General features: G+C 40.0%; 1 protein-coding gene across 1 annotated transcript in view; it reads right to left on the reverse strand.

Moving 5' to 3' along the window:
- Positions 1 to 21,247, reverse strand: part of LOC133563730 (kielin/chordin-like protein) — a 63,448-nt gene that overhangs the window by 2,990 nt on the left and 39,211 nt on the right. Inside the window, exons 12-25 of the mRNA XM_061918031.1 lie at positions 18,465 to 18,547; positions 18,301 to 18,394; positions 18,056 to 18,229; positions 15,504 to 15,586; positions 13,862 to 13,982; positions 11,491 to 11,573; positions 11,278 to 11,377; positions 7,703 to 7,791; positions 6,516 to 6,618; positions 3,310 to 3,452; positions 1,805 to 1,977; positions 1,626 to 1,737; positions 962 to 1,063; positions 736 to 900 (exon numbers count right to left, since the gene is read on the reverse strand). Of these exons, the coding sequence (XP_061774015.1) occupies positions 736 to 900; positions 962 to 1,063; positions 1,626 to 1,737; positions 1,805 to 1,977; positions 3,310 to 3,452; positions 6,516 to 6,618; positions 7,703 to 7,791; positions 11,278 to 11,377; positions 11,491 to 11,573; positions 13,862 to 13,982; positions 15,504 to 15,586; positions 18,056 to 18,229; positions 18,301 to 18,394; positions 18,465 to 18,547 (1,625 nt within the window). The remainder of the gene's footprint in view (positions 1 to 735; positions 901 to 961; positions 1,064 to 1,625; positions 1,738 to 1,804; positions 1,978 to 3,309; positions 3,453 to 6,515; positions 6,619 to 7,702; positions 7,792 to 11,277; positions 11,378 to 11,490; positions 11,574 to 13,861; positions 13,983 to 15,503; positions 15,587 to 18,055; positions 18,230 to 18,300; positions 18,395 to 18,464; positions 18,548 to 21,247) is intronic.

Genomic DNA, 21,247 nt, shown 5'->3' on the forward strand with positions numbered 1-21,247 from the left:
TGGACTGGACACTGACTATTATGTTAGATCCACTATGGACTGGACTCTCACATTATTATGTTAGATCCACTATGGACTGCGGCCCTCTCCAAGGTTTCTCATAGTCATTCACATTGTCATCCCACTGGGTTGTGAGTTTTTCCTTGCCCTTATGTGGGATCTGAACCGAGGATGTCGTTGTGGCTTGTGCAGCCCTTTGAGACACTTCTGATTTAGGGATATATAAATAAACATTGATTGGTTGATTGATGAGATGTATGCTATTTACTTCATAAACATTTTTGATAGTTATTTTTGATATTTATATATATATATATATATATATATATAAATATCAAATATAATTGATACTTAACCCGATAAAATATAATTATTTACTGTATATATGTATATATATATATATATATATATATACATATATATACACACACTGTAAAAATATATATATACATACACACACACATATATATATATATACACACAAACATACACATATATATATATTTATCCATAGTCAAGGGTTTTTTATGGATTATGTACATCAATATATCCATTTTCTACCGCTTGGTTAATCAGTTTGTAAAAAATAAAAAAAAAACACTTATAAAAACGTGACTCTAATCTCACTTTTTGATTTTTTTGAATCCTGGTATAATTAAGTAGCGTACTTAAATATGTTTTGGTGCAGATCCAGATAAAGGTGTGGAAGCAGGAATCCTAAGTGTATGATTTTACCCTCCAGCTGTTTCCAAAGTCTGCTTCTGACAGGCTCATCTGTCCACTGGGCATGCGGAGGTCATCCTGGTGGTAGTTGTTAAAGTTCCCACAGAGGCCACACGTGTGACCTTTGTAGGAGCCGGGCACGCTCACTTCCAGGTGGGAACGACCGCTCCACAGCACCTTCAGATGAACACATGAATATGGATATGCGCCGCTCATGAAGGGAAGCGAGACTCCAGACCTTAAGGCCGATGTCGGTGTTGAGCAGGATGGTGTTGGTTTTGCGTTCGACGTAGATGTACGGTTCTTTGAGGAACGGTAACGCCACCGCCTCATCGTTGACCTGAAAAGCGCATTTGGCAACACCATCATTAATGACAGTTAATATACACTGGTTAGCTGCTTTTTACACTTTAATGACAGTCCACAAGCTTAAATGTTACTTTTACATTTGTTTGCATAGATCAGACCTGGGCAATTATTTTGACTCGGGGGCCAAATTTAGATCCACTATGGACTGGACTTTTACACTATTATGTTAGATCCACTACGGACTGGACTTTCACAATATTATGTTAGATCCACTATGGACCGGACTCCCACTATTATGTTAGATCCACTATGGACTGGACTTTCATAATATTATCCTAGACCCACTCGACGTCAATTGCATCCGGTCTCTTCGAGGGGGTGGGTGTGCGTTTTATAAAGTCATACATTTTACTATTTGAAACCGATACCGATAATTTACGGCCGATAATATTGGCAGTCCGATATTATCGGACATCTCTAACTTCAACATTTGCCCGTAGAGTTAATAATAAAAAAAGAGTTTTATGAGGGGAGCAGCTTGACACTGGAACTGACATTATTGTCTTAAAGACAACCTCATGAGCCCCACAAACCTTGACCAGCCAATCCTGGAGAAGCTGCACTGTGACATCACCGATTAAGACGGTCACCTCTTTAGTCCACGACACACCTTTGCGGCCACGGTCCTCGTTAGTCACGTGGATGCTGCAAAACATCAGTAAGAATGTCATATAGAACCTCCTGCTGTTGCCACGGTAACCCTCCTCCTCACCTGAAGTCTCCGCCTTCACAGTCCTGAGCCAGGACGTAGGTGCACGCCCCCTGAAAGTGCAGCATGCGGCCGTCGAAGGTGCGGTAATGAGGGTCGCCAAACGCGATGCAGGTGGCCGGGCGAGGGATGCAGTGTGGACAACACAAACCCGGAACAACAGCTGGCATCTCATCCTGATGACACACACACACACGCACGCACGCACGCACACGCGCACACACACACACACACACACACACACACACACACACACGGATGATGAGGATACACACCCTAGAGCAGGGGTCACCAACCTTTTTGAAACCAAGAACTACTTCTTGGGTACTGATAACGCGAAGGGCTACCAGTTTGATACACACTTAAATAAATTGCCAGAAATAGCCAATTTGCTCAATTTAACTTTAACTCTATGTTGTTATTATTATTAATTAATGATATTTATCTTTGTGGAAACACTGATCATCACAATAAATATACACTATGAAACATAGTTTATCTTCGATTTCGACTCTTTAAAATTCAAAATTGAACCGAAAAAAAGAAGAGAAAACCTAGCAAATTTGAAAAAATTAAAAAAGGAATTTATGGAACATCATTTGTAATTTTTCCTGATTAACATTCATTTTAGAATTTTGATGACATATTTTAAATAGGTTAAAATCCAATCTGCACTTTGTTGGAATATATAACAAATTGGACCAAGCTATATTTCTAACAAAGCCAAATCATTATTTCTTCTAGATTTTCCAGAACAAAAATTTTAAAAGAAATTCAAAAGACTTTGAAATAAGATTTTAATTTGATTCTACAGATTTTCTAGATTTGCCGGAATAATTATTTTGAATTTTAATCATAATAAGTTTGAAGAAATATTTCACAATAATTCTTTGTTGAAAAAACAGAAACTAAAATGAAGAATTAAATTAAAACTTATTTATTACTATTTACAATAAAAACATTTTTTTTTTACTTGAACATTGATTTAAATTGTCAGGAAAGAAGAGGAAGGAATTTAAAAGGTAAAAAGGTATATGTGTTTAAAAATCATAAAATTAGTTTTAAGGTTGTATTTTTTCTCTAAAATTATCTTTCTGAAAGTTATAGGAAGCAAAGTAAAAAAATAAATGAATTTATTTAAACAAGTGAAGACCAAGTCTTTAAAATATTTTCTTGGATTTTCAAATTCTATTTGAGTTTTGTCTCTCTTAGAAAAAAAATATCGAGCAAAGCGAGAACAGCTTGCTGGTAAATAAATAACATTTAAAAAAATAGAGGCAGCTCACTGGTAAGTGCTGCTATTTGAGCTTATTTTAGAACAAGCCAGCGGGCGACTCATCTGGTCCTTGCGGGCACCGTGTTGGTGACCCTCGCTCTAGAGAGATATGAACCGATCCAATTCAGAGGTTGTCTTGTGGTGTATCGCACTGAGAGGTCTTGTATCGGGTGTTCCTAATGAAGTGGGCAGGTGTGTGTAGTGTTTAGTGTGTTGTTGTTTCAGCACTGACTGTAGCACAGGTGAGTGGGGGGCAGCGTTCACTGCGACAGTGCACGTCTCCCGACACACAGGTACAGCCGGTGCACTCGTCCACCTGCCACTGTTTATCCGACTGGTACAACGTGCCCTGATGCAAACACGACACCCCGGAATCTACAAAACACACACACACACACACACACACACACACACACACACACGGTTAGGTCAGTGTTTTTCAACCTTTTTTGAGCCAAGGCACATTTTTTTGAACCAAGGCACACCACCAGCAGAAATCATTAAAAAACAAAACTCAGTTGACAGTTAAAAGTCATTGTCGTAATTGTTGGATATGACTTTAAAACAAGGGTGTCAGACACCCGGCCCGCGAGACGTTATTTTTGCAGCACCCACCTTAATAGGAAAGTTCAATGTTAGTGCAGCCCGCAAGTTTTATAAGAATGGCGCTCAACAGCGTTGTGTGCGGAGCTGAAGGAATCTACCAATCACGGTGAGGTATGTGGCTCTCGAGGGCGGAACATTGACGTCACTTGCGTGATGCAAGCAGAGAAACGTTTTGCCACTTTTCCATGAAACCCGCACACGCTCTTCAGCTCTCTCTGTCACTGTGTGTCCCTCTCTCTCGCTCCCTCCCCCGGTGCCGCTGCAAAGAGTCCGGGTCAGGGAGACGTTTGTTCTGGGAAGCTTCCGTAGCACTCCGCCGACAATATAAAACTGTGGTGCACTGGACCCCAGCGCTGATACTCCGGCAGAGTGTCGCTGGGCGAATCGGACGTGAACAGGTTAGTCGTGATGTTAGCCCGTTCGGGGCTTAATTGTGCTACCGTGACTGTTTTCCTGTGTGTAGTGTTTTAGTTCTTGTCTCGCGCTCCTATTTTGGTGGCTTTCTCTCTTTTTTTTGGTATATTCCTGTAGTACTTACATGTCTTCCTTTGAGCGATATTTCGATATTATCTACTTTGTTTTAGCAATCAAGAATATATATATATATATATATATATATTTTTTTTTTTTATTTATTTATTTTTTATTTTTAAGAATTTATTAATCAATCCAACACTACACAATACTGCAATCCAATTCCAAAACCAAACCCGACCCAGCAACATTCAGAATAGCAATCAACAGACCAATTGAGAGGACACACAAACATGACACAGAACAATCTAAAAGTAGTCAAAAAAAAAATAATATTATCAACAACAGTATCAATATTAGTAACAATTTCAATACGCCCGTGATTAGAAATCCCTCATAGACATTATCATTACAGACGTTAATAAAAAAAAATAAAAAATGAACAATAGTGTCACAGTGGCTTACATTTGCATCGCATCTCAAACTTGACAACACACTGTGTCCAATATTTTCCACATAGATAAAATATGAATGCGATTCCCCACACATGCTTTGTTTAAACAATCAATAATATTTCAGTTGTTTTTATCCTTCTTTGTGGCGACATTGTTGATTGTCATGTCATGTTTGGATGTAATTTGTGGACACCGTCTTTGCTCCACAGTAAGTCTTTGCTGTCGTCCAGCATTCTGTTTTTGTTTCCTTTGTAGTTTAAGTTTTGTTCTGCAAGCCTTCCCCTAAGCTTCAATGCTTTTTCTTAGGGAAACTCACCTTTTGTTTATTTTTGGTTTAAGCATTAGACAACTATTTACCTGCACACTGCCTCCCGCTGTTTCCAACATCTACAAAGCAATTAGCTACCGGCTGCCACCTACTGATATGGAAGAGTATTACACGGTTACTCTGCCGAACTCTAGACAGCACCGACACTCAAAAACAACACATCATTTGCAGACTATAATTACTTGTTTGCAAAAAATATTTTTAACCCAAATAGGTGAAATTACGGCACACCAGACTGTATCTCACGCAGTGACATGCAGTCAGGGGAGGCAGGTGTAGCGGGGCCTCACGTGCCATCATGGAAAGAAAAAAAAAGGTAAAAAGAAAAAATATTAATTAAATTGTTAGATGTATCCAGTGATTATACTTTATAAAAGTTATTTCAGGGCTTCACGGTGGAAGAGGGGTTAGTGCGTCTGCCTCACAATACGAAGTTCCTGCAGTCCTGGGTTCAAATCCAGGCTCTGGATCTTTCTGTGTGGAGTTTGCATGTTCTCCCCGTGAATGCGTGGGTTCCCTCCGGGTACTCCGGCCACCTCCCACTTCCAAAGACATGCACCTGGGGATAGGTTGATTGGCAACACTAAATTGGCCCTAGTGTGTGAATGTGAGTGTGAATGTTGTCTGTCTATCTGTGTTGGCCCCTGCCCCCGCCCGATTGTAGCTGAGATAGGCGCCAGCGCCCCCCCGCGACCCCGAAAGGGAATAAGCGGTAGAAATGGATGGATAGATTTTCCATTTAACTTCACCAGTTTTAGATTATTTTTATCCAAAATCGCTGAATTTTCACATTTGTTGTTTTAATACTGAGAAGAGACTTGCGGTGAGTCAGCAGCCAGTTGAGCCTCATCATGGATTGCGCAATGACTCGGCTAACTGCTGGCTGCTGTGCAGTGAGATCGTATTGCTATATGAATTATATTATACATTTCCATAGTTTAGTTAGCTGAGGTATATAATGTACAGTGTATTTTGTCAACAACTGTATGTGTGTAACGTATTTCTTGTGCTGGGCAATCCTAAAACGGCTGCGAAGACGCACTGTGTGAGGCACCTGTTCTCCCGCCTCCTGGTGGTAGAGGGCGCTAGTGATCCCAGGGATCATTCTTGCGATTACTCGGCTGCAGAAGAAGTGCCAACAAGCAGCAAGAGTGAGCAGCGTGTGTTTATTTTTTCCTCTCCCCTAGACTTTTAACACGGATGATTACATATCTAAAATAAAACAGTTTTCTAAACTGGACTTTCAATCGAAGCAGGAGTGGCGCATTGACTTCATTTATAAGTAAAGGTAAGACCATTATATGTGCTTTTTTGTGTGCTACAGTTTGTATGTGTAAAGAATGCTGGTATGAGCTTTTAAACACAACCCGTTAACTGCTGTCAATCAAATGGTGAATAAGATACTCTTTAGGGTTCATATGTTTATAAATCTGACTGTGATGAAGCCAGTGCCTCACCAGCCATGAACCTCACCGCACGTCACTGATCTCACGGCACGCACAGTGGTTGAAAAACACTGGGTTAGATCACGGGTGTAAACACTATCACAAGTAGGATGCTGAATGGTTGTGTTACCTTCACATTCATGGCAGCATTTCCCTGCCACCTTCACCGCCTTCTGCTTGTTGAGACACGGTGTAGATGGACACTCCTCAATGCTGCACTCAATGTAGCCCAGCTGAACACACACACACACACACACACACACACACACACACACACACACACACACACACACACACACACACACACACACACACACACACACACACAATGCTGATCATTTCCAACAATGACTTAATATATCTAAAGTCAAAAATACAATAGGCTCAATGTACATATGCTATATTTATTGCTAATACTATTATTTGTATAATCACATCTTATCATTAAGTTATTTACTTCACTTTAATTTATTTTGCAACTAACTGGCACTCATTTATAAAAATCTGTTTTCATATTGACGATAAGGAAACTTTTTTTTTCTCAATTTTTGTCAAAAAAGCCGAAAATATGTAATCCCTTGTCACGTTTCAAAGTTTGTAGCTTCAATCCAGCACACATGTTTTTCAAACATATTTTAGCTAAATGAACTCAAATGTCAATGCAAGTTGAGTTTATACCAAAAAGTTATATTTTGGTGTAATCTGACCACATGACATTCTCCCAATCATCTACTGTATCATCCATGTATCCATTTTGGTATAAACTCAACTCGTCGTGTTTGGAGGAAGAAGAATACTGAGTTGCATCCCAAGAACACCATACCTACTGTGAAGCATGGGGGTGGAAACATCATGCGTTGTGGCTGTTTTTCTGCTAAGGGGACAGGACGATTGTTCCGCGTTAAGGAAAAAATGAATGGGGCCATGTATCGTGAGATTTTGAGCCAAAATCTCCTTCCATCACTAAGAGCTTTGAATGGTTGACCAAATACTTATTTTCCACTATAATTTATAAATTCTTTAAAATTCCTACAATGTGAATTCCTGGATTTTTTTTCCACATTCTGTCTCTCACAGTTGAAGTGTACCTATGATGAAAATTACAGACCTCTGTCATCATTTTAAGTGGGAGAACTTGCACAATCGGTGGCTGACTAAATACTTTTTTGCCCCACTGTATCTCTCTTACATAACACAACATGTTCCTATCACTATCCAATCAAAAGTGTTTACATCAATAATGAGTAATGTTGGTTCACCATGGTCTTCATCTTGCAGATTATACACCTTATACCAGCCTTATGGTGCCTCGCTTACGTTGCAGGTGCATGTGACGCAGTCGTCGTCGCTGTCCGTCCATCTGCTGCCGCTCGCCACGCGTCTGTTCTGACCCTCGATCACGCAGTCTGGACATGATCATCAGAAAGGATCATGACAAAGGTTGCAAAAATTCCGGGAATGTTCAAAGTTGGAAACTTTCCATGGGAGTTAACGGGAATACATGAGAAATTAATGGGAATAGACATTGAATGCAACATGCTAGATATTACAGCTATAACAACCTGATTTAATGCTAATTCAGTAGAATTTTAACCCTTCACCCTGCATTCCTCCATCACATGTGCAATGCATTCTTCGGCTGCTAGACTTTTGACCAGAACAACAAAGTTTGATTATATTACGCCTATACTGTATATACCTTTATATACATATACACCTATACTGTATATACCTTTATATACATATACACCTATACTGGCTTCCTGTGCACTTAAGAGGTGACTTTAAAGTTTTACTACTTTGGTATAAAATACTACACGGTGTAGCTCAATCCTATTTTTCCGATTGTATTGTTCCATATGTCTGCAAGAAATCTGCGTTCAAAGAACTCCGGCTTATTAGTGATTTATAGAGCCCAAAAAAAGTCTGTGGGCTATAGAGCGTTTTTTATTGGGGCTCCAGTACTCTGGAATGTTCTACAGGTAACAGTTAGAGATGCTACCTCAGTAGAAACATTTAAGTCCCATCTTAAAACTCATTTGTATACTCTAGCCTTTAAATAGACCCCCTTTTAGACCAGTTAATCTGCCGTTTCTTTTCTTTTCTGTTCTGCCCCCCTCTCCCTTATGGAAGGCGGGCACAGGTCCGGTGGCCATGGATGAAGTGCTGCATGTCTAGAGTCGGGACCTGGGGTGGACCGCTCCCCTGTGCATCGGTTGGGGACATCTCTGTGCTGCTGACCTGTCTCTGCTCGGGATAGTCTCCTGCTGCCCAACTATGGACTGGACTCTCACTATTATGTTCAATCCACAATGGACTGGACTCTCACTAATATGTTAGATCCACTACGGACTGGACTCTCACTATTATGTTAGATCCACTATGGACTGGACTCTCACACGATTATGCTAGATCCACTATGGACTGGACTCTCATTATTATGTTAGATCCACTATGGACTGGATTCTCACTATTATGTTAGATCCACTATGGACTGGACTCTCACACTATTATGTTAGATCCACTATGGACTGGACTTTCACAATGCTAGAACCACTCGACATCCATTGCATCTGGTCTCTCCTAGGGGGGTGGTGGAGCCTGGGCGGGGCGGAGCGTGGAGGAGGGGTTTTCACCCACATCTGCGGTCCTCTGCAAGGTTTCTCATTGTCATTCTTGACATACCACTGGGTTGTGAGTTTTTCCTTGCCCTTATGTCGGATCGGAACCGAGGATGTTGTTGTGGCTTGCGCAGTCCTTTGAGACAGTTGTGATTTAGGGCTATTTAAATAAACATTGTTTGATTGATTCTTCCATCACATGCCCAGATAATTCTTAGCATGCTACAGACTACAACAGGGCTATTGAGGCCACACTAGTATTTGAGCCCAAGGACTTCTTCCAGTCAGGTAAGTGTTGATGATATCACTGGGGTAAATATATTTGATCCATGGTATTTAAGTTTAATAGCTTGTTACTGTATGACTGTAGACTACTCCAGCAGACTTCCACTCAAGCCAGCTAGCTGTTTCTGTACTTGTTAAATTATTTGGGGGCCAATATCTCGAGCTAGCTAGGTTTATGTACCACCACAGTCTCATAGTGACCTGAAAACAATTCTCTGTTAGCCGTGATGCTAATTTTCTCTATGTTAAATCCCATTCATTTATGCTAACAACGTTAGCGATCCGAATTGACCTTTTTTTGTGATGTGTAAAGTTCAATTAGCAAATAGTAAATCAAAAGGTGTAGTTTCCTCTGCCGTCTGTTCTGCTAGCCATTCTGTTGTCATACAAGAATGTAGGTTATAGTTTGATTCAGCATGCTGATTGACAGTTCATTTATTCATCTTGCCTATTTCTATTCATTTGTCCATCAGTAAAATATTTTCAAAGACTACTCCAATTGTTGAGCTGGCTATTTAGCAATGCAGTAGTGTTTTACAAGAATAAATAAATACAAACAGAATAATGCCACGTACACCATCTGATGTGTAGAGACATTTTAGCCTAGTCAATGTAGGCAGAAAGGCGGTGTACATTTGTAAATATTGTGCAAAGAGCTACGTCAAAAATGCCACAAAGATTCAGCAGCATAAAGACAAGTATCCAATAATATATCATTATTGGAATTCCCATTCATTCCCAACTTTGAACAATCAAAAAATGGTCAATATTTCCAAACTTCCCAAGCTTAAAGGCCTACTGAAATGAGATTTTCTTATTTAAAAACGGGGATAGCAGGTCCATTCTGTGTCATACTTGATCATTTTGCGATATTGCCAGAACTCACAATAAAGTTCGCAACTTTTGGTTGCTCGTAAAAAAGCCTTGCCTGTACCTTAAGTAGCAGATGATGTCCGCGTGACGTCATGGGTTGTGGAGCTCCTCACATCTGAATCATAGCCAGCAGCAGCGAGAGCGATTCGGACCGAGAAAGCAACGATTTTCCCATTAATCTGAGCGAGGATGAAAGATTTGTGGAAGAGGATAGTGAGAGTGAAGGATTATCAAAAAAAAAAAAAAAAAGGCGAGGGCAGTGGGAGCGATTCAGATGTTATTAGACACATTTACTAGGATAATTCTGGAAAATCCCTTATCTGCTTATTGTGTTACTAGTGTTTTAGTGAGATTATATGATACCTGAAAGTCGGAGGGGTGTGGCCACGGGTGTGGTGACCGCCAGTGTCTCCGGTGGAAGGGGGTAATAGTCCGCAAGCTCCGCTCATGTCTACGGTAAGAGCCGATTTATTAGCATAATTTTCTCACCGAAACCTGCCGGTTGACGTGTGGTCGGGAACCATGTTCGCTCGACCGCTCTGTTCCATAGTAAAGCTTCACCTTCGGGAATGTAAACAAGGAAACACCGGCTGTGTTTGTGTTGCTAAAGGCAGCTGCAATACACCGCTTCCCACCTACACCTTTCTTCTTTGACTTCTCCATTATTAATTGAACACATTGCAAAAGATTCAGCAACACATGTCCAGAATACTGTGTAATTATGTGATTAAAGCAGACTACTTATAGCTTGGATCGGGCTGGAAGAACATGTCCGCTACCACCGGTGACGTCACGCGCACGCGTCATCATAAGTGTCATCATTCCGCGTCATTTTCAACAGGATACTTCGCGCGAAATTTAAAATTGCAATTTAGTAAACTAAACCGCCCGTATTGGCATGTGTTGCAGTGTTAATATTTCATCATTGATATATAAACTATCAGACTGCGTGGTCGCTAGTAGTGGGTTTCAGTAGGCCTTTAACTTCCCGTGGAAAATTTCCGGAAAGTTTTCGGAACTTTACTGGAAACTTTCCACCCCTTTGCAGCCCTAACCGTGACTGGTTATGGGAGAAGGTGAGAGCGATGAGGAGTCATGAAACAATAACGTCACCTTTACACACAGGACAGCACGAGTCTGGAGGGGTGAACTGTTCACTGGGGGGGCAAGTCAGCGGGTGGCAGGCTCGATGAAGGCACGTCCATGTTAGATCCTAAACAACACCTTATTGTTTGACGACATTTTGATAGGAATTTCTGCATGTGTTTTGGAATTGAACATAAAACATTCATGTATGGTATAATAGACCTTTTGTTGCATAAATACCTTGCACTGGCAGGTGAAACAAGGGTCATCTGTGGCCAGCACCTCGTTGCCTATCAGCATGGCGGTGCAGTTACTGAGAGGCTCTGGACACACACACACACACACACACACACACACACACACACACACACACACACACACACACACACACACACACACACACACACACACTAGTTATCACTTGGAATGGGGACCAAGTTTTTGTTCATGACTTGTGGGGACCACCCTTTCTACAGGTTGTGGAGGCATTAAAAAAATTATGTACAAACCCCGTTTGCATATGAGTTGGGAAACTGTGTTAGATGTAAATATAAACGAAATACAATGATTTGCAAATAATTTTCAACCCATATTCAGTTGAATATGCTACAAAGACAACATATTTGATGTTCAAATAATATTAACTTTATAATTTGATGCTAGTAACACGTGACAAAGAAGATGGGAAAGGTGGCAATAAATACTGATAAAGTTGAGGAATGCTCATCAAACACTTATTTTGGAACATCCCACTGGTGTGCAGGCTAATTGGGAACAGGTGGGTTCCATGATTGGGTATAAAAACAGCTTCCCAAAAAATGCTCAGTCTTTTACAAGACAGGATGGGGCGAGGTACACCCCTTTGTCCACAACTGCGTGAGCAAATAGTCAAACAGTTTAAGAACAACGTTTCTCAAAGTGCAATTGCAAAAAATTTTGGGATTTCAACATCTACGGTCCATAATATCATCACAAGGTTCAGAGAATCTGGAGAAATCACTCCACGTAAGCAGCATTGCCGGAAACCAACATTGAATGACCGTGACCTTTGATCCCTCAGACGGCACTGTATCAAAAACCGACATCAATCTCAAAAGGACATCACCACATGGGCTCAGGAACACTTCAGAAAACCACTGTCACTAAATACAGTTTGTCGCTACATCTGTGAGTGCAAGTTGAAGCTGTACTATGCAAAGCAAAAGCCTTTTATCAACAACATCCAGAAACACCGCCGGCTTCTCTGGGCCCGAGATTATCTAAGATGGTCTGATGCAAAGTGGAGAAGTGTTCTGTGGTCTGACGAGTCCACATTTCTAATTGTTTTTGGAAATATTTGACATCGCATCATCCGGACCAAAGGGGAAGCGAACCATCCAGACTGTTATCGACGCAAAGTTCAAAAGTCAGCCATCGTGATGGTATGGGGGTGCATTAGTGCCCAAGGCATGGGTAACTTACACATCTGTGAAGGCACCAATACTGTTGAAAGGTACATACAGGTTTTGGAACAACATGTGCTGCCATCTAAGCGCCATCTTTTTCATGGACGACCCTGCTTATTTCAGCAAGACAATGCCAAGCCAAATCAGCACGTGTTATAACAGCGTGGCTTCGTAAAAAAAAAAAAAGAGTGCGGGTACTTTCCTGGCTCGCCTGCAGTCGAGACCTGTCTCCCATCAGAAACATGTGGCGCATTATGAAGCGTAAAATACGACAGCGGAGACCCCGGACTGTTGAACGACTGAAGCTCTACATAAAACAAAAATGGGAAAGAATTCCACTTTCAAAGCTTCAACAATTAGTTTCCTTAGTTCCCAAACGTTTATTGAGTGTTGTTAAATGAAAAAGTGATGTAACACAGTGGTGAACATGCCCTTTCCCAACTACTTTGGCACGTGTTGCAGCCATGAAATTCTAAGTTAATTATCATTTGCAAAAAATAAATAACGTTTATGAGTTTGAACATCAAATATGTTGTCTTTGTAGTGCATTCAATTGAATATGGGTTGAAAATGATTTGCAAATCATTGTATTCTGTTTATATTTACATCCAACACAATTTCCCAACTCATATGGAAACAGGGTTTGTATACTTACTGGGGACCCTGGGGAAAAAAGAGTTAATATGGTTCATGGGGACCACATTTAAATCATTTTGCATAATTCACACAAATGTGTACGTGTTAGGGTTAGGGATAGGGTTAACCCTAACCCTGCATGTTTTATGGGCCGAAGCTTAAAAATCACTTAGGCATCTTCAGAATGGATCTGACACACACGCACACACGCACACACGCACACACACACACACACACACACACACACACACACACACACACACACACACACACACACACACACACACACACACACACACACACACACACACACACACACAAACACAAACACACACACACACAAACACACACACACACACGCACAAACACACACACACACACACACACGCACAAACACACACACACACGCACAAACACACACTCACACACACACACACGCACACGCACACGCACACGCACACACACACGACACCTCTTGAGAATCAGCACAATTTCATTCATATTGCATGTTTTTCGCCGATGATACTGACGTGCGCAGACAGGACAGCAGGAGTCTGGTCCAGAGAAAAATATGTTGTTCTTGGGACAGTCCACCAGACTGGGACATTGTTTACGATAACACCGCAGGTGCTGTTCTCCATCTGGCATCACCTGGAGTACACAGTACACATAACACATGACAGTCTTATATGTCCTTTTCAGACTTTATAGACTTTATATCAGTATATATAAGCTGCACCCACTAAATTTTAGAAGAAAAAAAAGTTTTACAATAAATTCGCCGCACAGGACTATAAACCAGAGATAAAGTGGCGATCAAAAGTGTACATACACTTGTAAAGAACATGACGTCATGGCTGTCTTGAGTTTCCAATCATTTCTACAACTCTTATTTTTTTGTGATAGAGTGATTGTAGCACATACTTGTTAATCACAAAAAAACATTCAAGAAGTTTGCTTCTTTTATGAATTTATTATGAGTCTACAGGAAATGTGAGCAAATCTGCTGAATTATTATTATTGAGAGTATAAATGTTTTATAAAAATAAAAATAAAAATGCACAAATGGAGGAAAACAATGTAAAAAAAATAATTTATTGTCGCCTGTTATTGTACATTACCTAAGTTTAGTTTATTATTTCTTCGGTCAGTGGTCAACAAAATAAACAGTTTTACATAAACATATGGGCTTTATGTTTTTATTGTTTTGTTTTTAATGTTTTGTATGGTGTTTTTATATGTGTAATGGATCTTAAGGTCTGCAATATGAATTGATGATGATGATGATAAACAGTTGAAAATTCATAAATTAAAAATGTTGCAGACCGAAAGGGTTTACACTTATTGTCACGCTCGGGACACATGGTGATGCGCGTATTAGTTCTTCCCAGGGATGCAAAGGACACTCCGGACGACAACGTAAAGGTAAGATGATTTAATAACTAAGAAACTGTACAAAACGGACATACATAAACAAAACAACAGCGTGCCGAACGCACAGGAAGCTAATGCTAACACTTTGCGTACTGACTGGAACCAGAAACATAAACGTGACTGTTGCTTACCGCAAACAATGGACCCAGACAAACTGACGGGAAAGGCAGGCTTAAATAAAGAAAGTAATCACAACACAGGTGAGCGTCAGGAGCAAGCGGCAAGTGAAAACAATGAGTAACCATGGAAACAAACAGAGGCGCACAAACCGGAACCGAAAGAGTCCAAAACAAACAGAAAACACAAAAAGACTGAAGAACCTAAACATAATATGATCCGGGCAGCGGATCATGACACTTATTGAGCCTAACCCTATAAACAACGTCAAATACAAGATGAGCTTCCAAAAAGTAATTTGATTGATTGAAACTTTTATTAGTAGATTGCAAAGTACAGTACATATTCCGTAAAATTGACCACTAAATGGTAACACCCCAATAAGTTTTTCAACTTGTTTAAGTCGGAGTCCACGTTAATCAATTCATGGTAATTTCTCAAGCAATGGCTTGGTTTAGTTATGTCGTAAGCGGATTGAAGTCGGCGGCTCATTTATGGATTTTTCTTTGTTGACGGCCATAATTCAAAATGTTGTTAAAAAAAATCAGTTTTCAAAAATGCTGTTTTATTTGTTTTTAGAAATATATTGATTTATGTTAAGAATAAAAAAAATGTTCCTACCTCACATGTGCAGACCTGGCAGGGGTCTCCAGCAGGATGGAAGCTGTCTCCGGGACCGTACACTCTGCCCTCAAACACACAGTCTCCCAAAAAAAATAAAAAATACCACCGCATGACACAGGAAACACAAAAAGATGGCGGACTATTACAAGACTTTGGTTAAGTTAACCCTTATGTGGTGTTCGGGTCTGTGGGACCCATTTTTATTTTTTATTACAAGAAAAATAACACCATTTTTCTAACTTATTTTCTGTGAAGAACATATATCAGAATACATATTTAATGACCACACACCATACACCCCCCTACACACTTCTATTACATATAAGATGTCCGGGTCCACTGAACCCGGGCCTAATAGAAGTGTGGAAATTGATGTTCTGTGTACCACACGCACGCACGCACGCACATGCACAGCAGGCCTAGACAGGAGGAGGACGACAATGGGAGACCGGGCTTTCTGCTCTGCTGCTCCCAGTCTGTGGAACGCTCTCCCTGACCACCTGAGGGCACCTCAGACTGTGGATGCTTTTAAAAAAGGCTTAAAAACCCATCTTTTTAAAAAAAGCCTTTCTATAGACATGCATGCTGGTTGTAGCCTTTGGGCTGTTTCGAGTTTTATATTTTATTTATTTTTATTATTACTATTTTTTCACACTGTGGCACTTTGAGGTTGTTTGCTCAACGTAAAGTGCTTTTTACAAATAAAATCTATTATTATTATTATTATTATTAGGTACACAGAACATCAGAGGGTCAAAATGTGCGAGAAAATGAGAGCAGAAAGTGTTGACAATGTTGCAACCCAAAAGAAGAATCCCTGTGAACTGGCAGAGAAATTTTGCGTGCAACCTTCATATTGTTGTTACTCAGCCAGCGTCTGTGGGTCTGATGGACCCCTTGCATTTTGTGGCTTTTAATGCCTCACAATCAAACACTTTTATGTTAAAATACTGAACAGATGTTTATAGGGAGAAGGTAAACATCTGCAAAAACTGAAATCTAAGTAAGATGGAATATCTCAAATAAAGCTGATATTTGCTTATTTTTTGTCTGATAAGATAAATCATCTCACTAAGCAGGTTTTATGTTCGAGTGTTTTATTTGTTTTAAGTGCTCTGGTCCTAAATGATATCATTAAGATATTACAGCTTGTTGTTGAGATGTGAAGACCTACAGTATATTGAGTAAAACATGCTTGAAACTAGAATATCAAGTGTTGCAAAGCTGTGTCATCAACACTCACAAGTATAAACTACTTTTTCAACGTAATCATTTCTTACTTCAAGCATGTTTTATTTTCAATGAAACAATAGAAAACACAAACTCTTCTAGTAGTACAGTTGGCAAAGTACAGTGAACTGACAGTTAATATTTAACATTTCTAACAATTTAGTTCATGTACATTCAAGTAAATTCCTCAAAATTACAATTAAAAATGTTTTGCAGAGGGCCGGGCTGTATAAATGTGCACTAATTGACTGAAAGAGCACGCACTTGGCGCGATGATGTCATGTTATGGATGGAAAAATGCATTTTTGGACAACATGAGACCCCGAGAGTTACAAGCTGTTGCCTTCCATTAAGAACAATAAATTCGTTTTTAGTATAAGTTTGCTGGTTTCAAGAAATGCAATGCCGAGCACATAGTATGTCAAAATAATGGCACTAGCATTTACTTCATTTAAGAAAATTTTTCAACATATTGAGCAAAAAGGTCACTTTTTTTTTTCTACCAAGAAAAGTGCACTTGTTATTATTGAGAATATACTTATTTTAAGCTATTTTTGGGTTCATTGAGGTTAGCTAATTAGGGTCCGCCAGGTCCATTGCCAAAGGACTCCTAAAGGAGTCCTTTGGCAATGGGCCAAAGGATCTATTGAATTTCGTGCGTTTTATTCTTTGTTTCTTTCTTTATTATTATTATTATTCAGCACCTATGGGCTGTAATTTGACCCCCATAACATGCTGCAAAAAATGTCATTTTAGCCTCTTTGAGCTATAATTAGACCCCCTTAAAATGCTTCAAAGTGCAAGTTAAAGCTCTACTATGCAAAGCGAAAGCCATTTATCAACAACATCCAGAAACGCCGATCTGTAATTTGACCCCCTTAACATGCTTTAAAACTCACCAAATTTGACACACACATCGGGACTGTTGAAAATTGCCATCTAATAAAAAACCAAACCCCGAAAATCAAAATTGCGCTCTAGCGCCCCCTATGAAGAAACACAGACAAAACGGCTTGTAACTTCTGTTAGGAATGTCGCAGAGACATGAAATAAAAACCTCTATGTAGGTCTGACTAAGACCAGGGCTTGAGTGGCGGGGGCAGCAGCCAAAGCTGACCCAACCAACGCTGCTTGCAGCTTTAATTTGACTTGTTTTGCAGTCTTGACAAGCAAAATGTTCTTGTTCTATTGGCAGATCATTTTGCTTAGTTCAAATAAAAATGTTTTTTTCTTGTTTTTGAACACTGACTTTTTGCAATGCACAATCGCTGGCTGAGTAACAACATTATCAACGTTAGGAGGGTTTTAAAGTAGCCTACCTGCACACACAGGACAGCACTCCCCGGGCACGTAGATGAAGTTGGTGCACGGAGACAGGCAGCGTATTTGGGAGCAGGTGGTTACGCCGTCCACGCACATGCAGCTCCTGCAGTGAGACGAGTCGGCGAACCAGCTGCTGCCTTCTCTACGCTCCTCTCTGTCGAACATGCAGCCTGCCGGCGACACGTGTGTTTGTGCAGGTGGACTTGTTGACTCCTGTGCTTGTGACTGTGTTGGCGCTTACCTCGACATCGAGGGCAGCACGCTCCTGGATCGGTCACGTGATTCACGCAGGTCAGCTCGGGACACTGGGGGGACGTGCACTGCACCTCGCCAGCCTGCAACGTTCAACACGCTTCTTGGTGTTTGAAATAAAAGTGAACAGGAAACAAAGACAATAATTCCTACCTGACAGGTGCATGTGGAGCAGTGGTTTGAACCCAGGGTCCACACCTCCCCGTCATTGTACTCTTGTCCATCCAACATGCAAGCTATGGACAAAAAACTCAGTGTTTCTAACTATTAACAGTCCTCCATCCATCCATTTTCTACCGCTTGTCCCAATCGGGGTCGCTGGAGCCTATCTCAGCTGCATTCGGGCAGAAGGCGGTGTACACTCTGGACAAGTCGCCACCTTATCACAGGGCCAACACAGATAGACAGACAACATTCACACTCACACACTAGGCCTGGGCGATATGGCCATTTTTTTTATATTTTGATATTTTTAGGCCATGGGGGTCACCAACCTTTTTGAAAGCAAGAGCTACTTCTTGTGTACTGATTAATGCGAAGGGCTACCAGTTTGATACACACTTAAATACATTTCCAGAAATTGCTCAATTTACCTTCAATAAATAAATCTGTATATATATTTAAAAAATGGGTATTTCTGTCCGTCATTCCGTCGTACATTTTTTTTTTCATTTTCGGAAGTTTTTTTGTAGAGAATAAATGATGAAAAAAACACTTAATTGAACGGTTTAAAAGAGGAGAAAACACGAAAAAAATTTAAATAACATTTTGAAACAGTTTATTTTCAATTTTCAATTTTTCAAGCTATGGACAAAAAACTCAGTGTTTCTAACTATTAACAGTCCTCCATCCATCCATTTTCTACCGCTTGTCCCATTCGGGGTCGCAGGAGCCTATCTCAGCTGCATTCGGGCAGAAGGCGGTGTACACTCTGGACAAGTCGCCACCTCATCACAGGGCCAACACAGATAGACAGACAACATTCACACTAGGGACACTAGGGCTGGGCGATATGGCCATTTTTTTATATTTTGATATTTTTAGGCCATGTTACGATACACCAGGGGTCACCAACCTTTTTGAAAGCAAAAGCTACTTCTTAGGTACTGATTAATGCGAAGGGCTACCAGTTTGATACACACAAATAAATTGCCAGAAATAGCCAATTTGCTAAATTTACCTTCATTAAATAAATCTGTAAATATAAAAAAATGTGTATTTCTGTCTGTCATTCCGTCGTACATTTTTTTTTCCTTTTCGGAAGATTTGTTTGTAGAGAATAAATGATGAAAAAAACACTTAATTGAATGGTTTAAAAGAGGAGAAAACACGAAAAAAATTAAAATAACATTTTGAAACAGTTTATTTTCAATTTTCAATTTTCAATTTTTCAAGCTATGGACAAAAAACTCAAGTGTTTCTAACTATTAACAGTCCTCCATCCAACCATTTACTACCGCTTGTCCCAATCGGTGTCGCTGGAGCCTATCTCAGCTGTATTCGGGCAGAAGGCGGTGTAAACCCTGGACAAGTCGCCACCTCATCACATGGCCAACACAGATAGACAAAGATTCACACACACACGAGGGCTGGGCAAAATGGCCATTTTTTTATATTTTGATATTTTTGGGCCATGTTACGATACACCAGGGGTCACCAACCTTTTTGAAAACAAGAGCTACTTCTTGGGTACTGATTAATGCGAAGGGCTACCAGTTTGACACACAAATAAATAAATTGCCAGAAATAGCCAATTTGCTCAATTTACCTTCATTAAATAAATCTGTATATATAAAAAAAATGGGTATTTCCGTCTGTCATTCCGTCGTACATTTTTTTTTTCATTTTCGGAAGGTTTTTTGTAGGGAATAAATGATGAAAAAAAACACTTAATTGAACGGTTTGAAAGAGGAGAAAACTAGAAAAAAATTAAAATAACATTTTGAAACAGTTTATTTTCAATTTTAAATTTTTCAAGCTATGGACAAAAAACTAAGTGTTTCTAACTATTAACAGTCCTCCATCCATCCATCCATTTTCTACCGCTTGTCCCAATCGGGGTCGCTGGAGCCTCTCTCAGCTGCATTCGGGCAGAAGGCGGTGTACACCCTGGACAAGTCGCCACCTCATCACATGGCCAACACGGATAGACAAACATTCACACTCACACACTAGGGCTGGGCAATATGGCCATTTTTTTATATTTTGATATTTTTAGGCCATGTTACGATACACCAGGGGTCACCAACCTTTTTGAAAGCAAGAGCTACTTCTTGGGTACTGATTAATGCGAAGGGCTACCAGTTTGATACACACTTAAATAAATTGCCAGAAATAGCCAATTTGCTCAATTTACCTTCAATAAATAAATCTGTATATATAAAAAAAATGGGTATTTCTGTCTGTCATTCCGTTGTACATTTTTTTTTCCTTTTCAGAAGGTTTTTTTGTAGAGAATAAATGATGAAAAAAACACTTAATTGAACGGTTTAAAAGAGGAGTGTCACACCTGGACATGGACTGGTTTTGCTTCTTCCACGCAAAGGATGATTGGCACGAGCCAGACGAGAGTGTAAGTACATATTTATTTATTTAAACACTATAATAAAAAATAAACAAACTAAGGGCGCTCACAAGGAGGTATATTACTAGACTACAAAATACAAACAGGAAAACAAAAACACTTGCACGATGGCATGAATGAACTATGGACATAAACAAAAAGACTTAGCACAAAAGCATTTAACTATGACTATATACAACAACTTACTTGACATGGAACTATGGACTAGGGCATGAAGAAGGTGCAGCAAGGGTAAGGTGTGCGCATGAAGGCAAGCAGGCAAGCAAAGTTCCCAGAACGATGAACAGAAAGCAAATTACTTAAGTAGTAGCGGTGGTAATGAGAAACAGGTGTGAGAGCTGAGGGACGGGAC

Source organism: Nerophis ophidion, linkage group LG12 (assembly GCF_033978795.1).
Source record: "Nerophis ophidion isolate RoL-2023_Sa linkage group LG12, RoL_Noph_v1.0, whole genome shotgun sequence".
Lineage (NCBI taxonomy): Eukaryota > Metazoa > Chordata > Actinopteri > Syngnathiformes > Syngnathidae > Nerophis > Nerophis ophidion.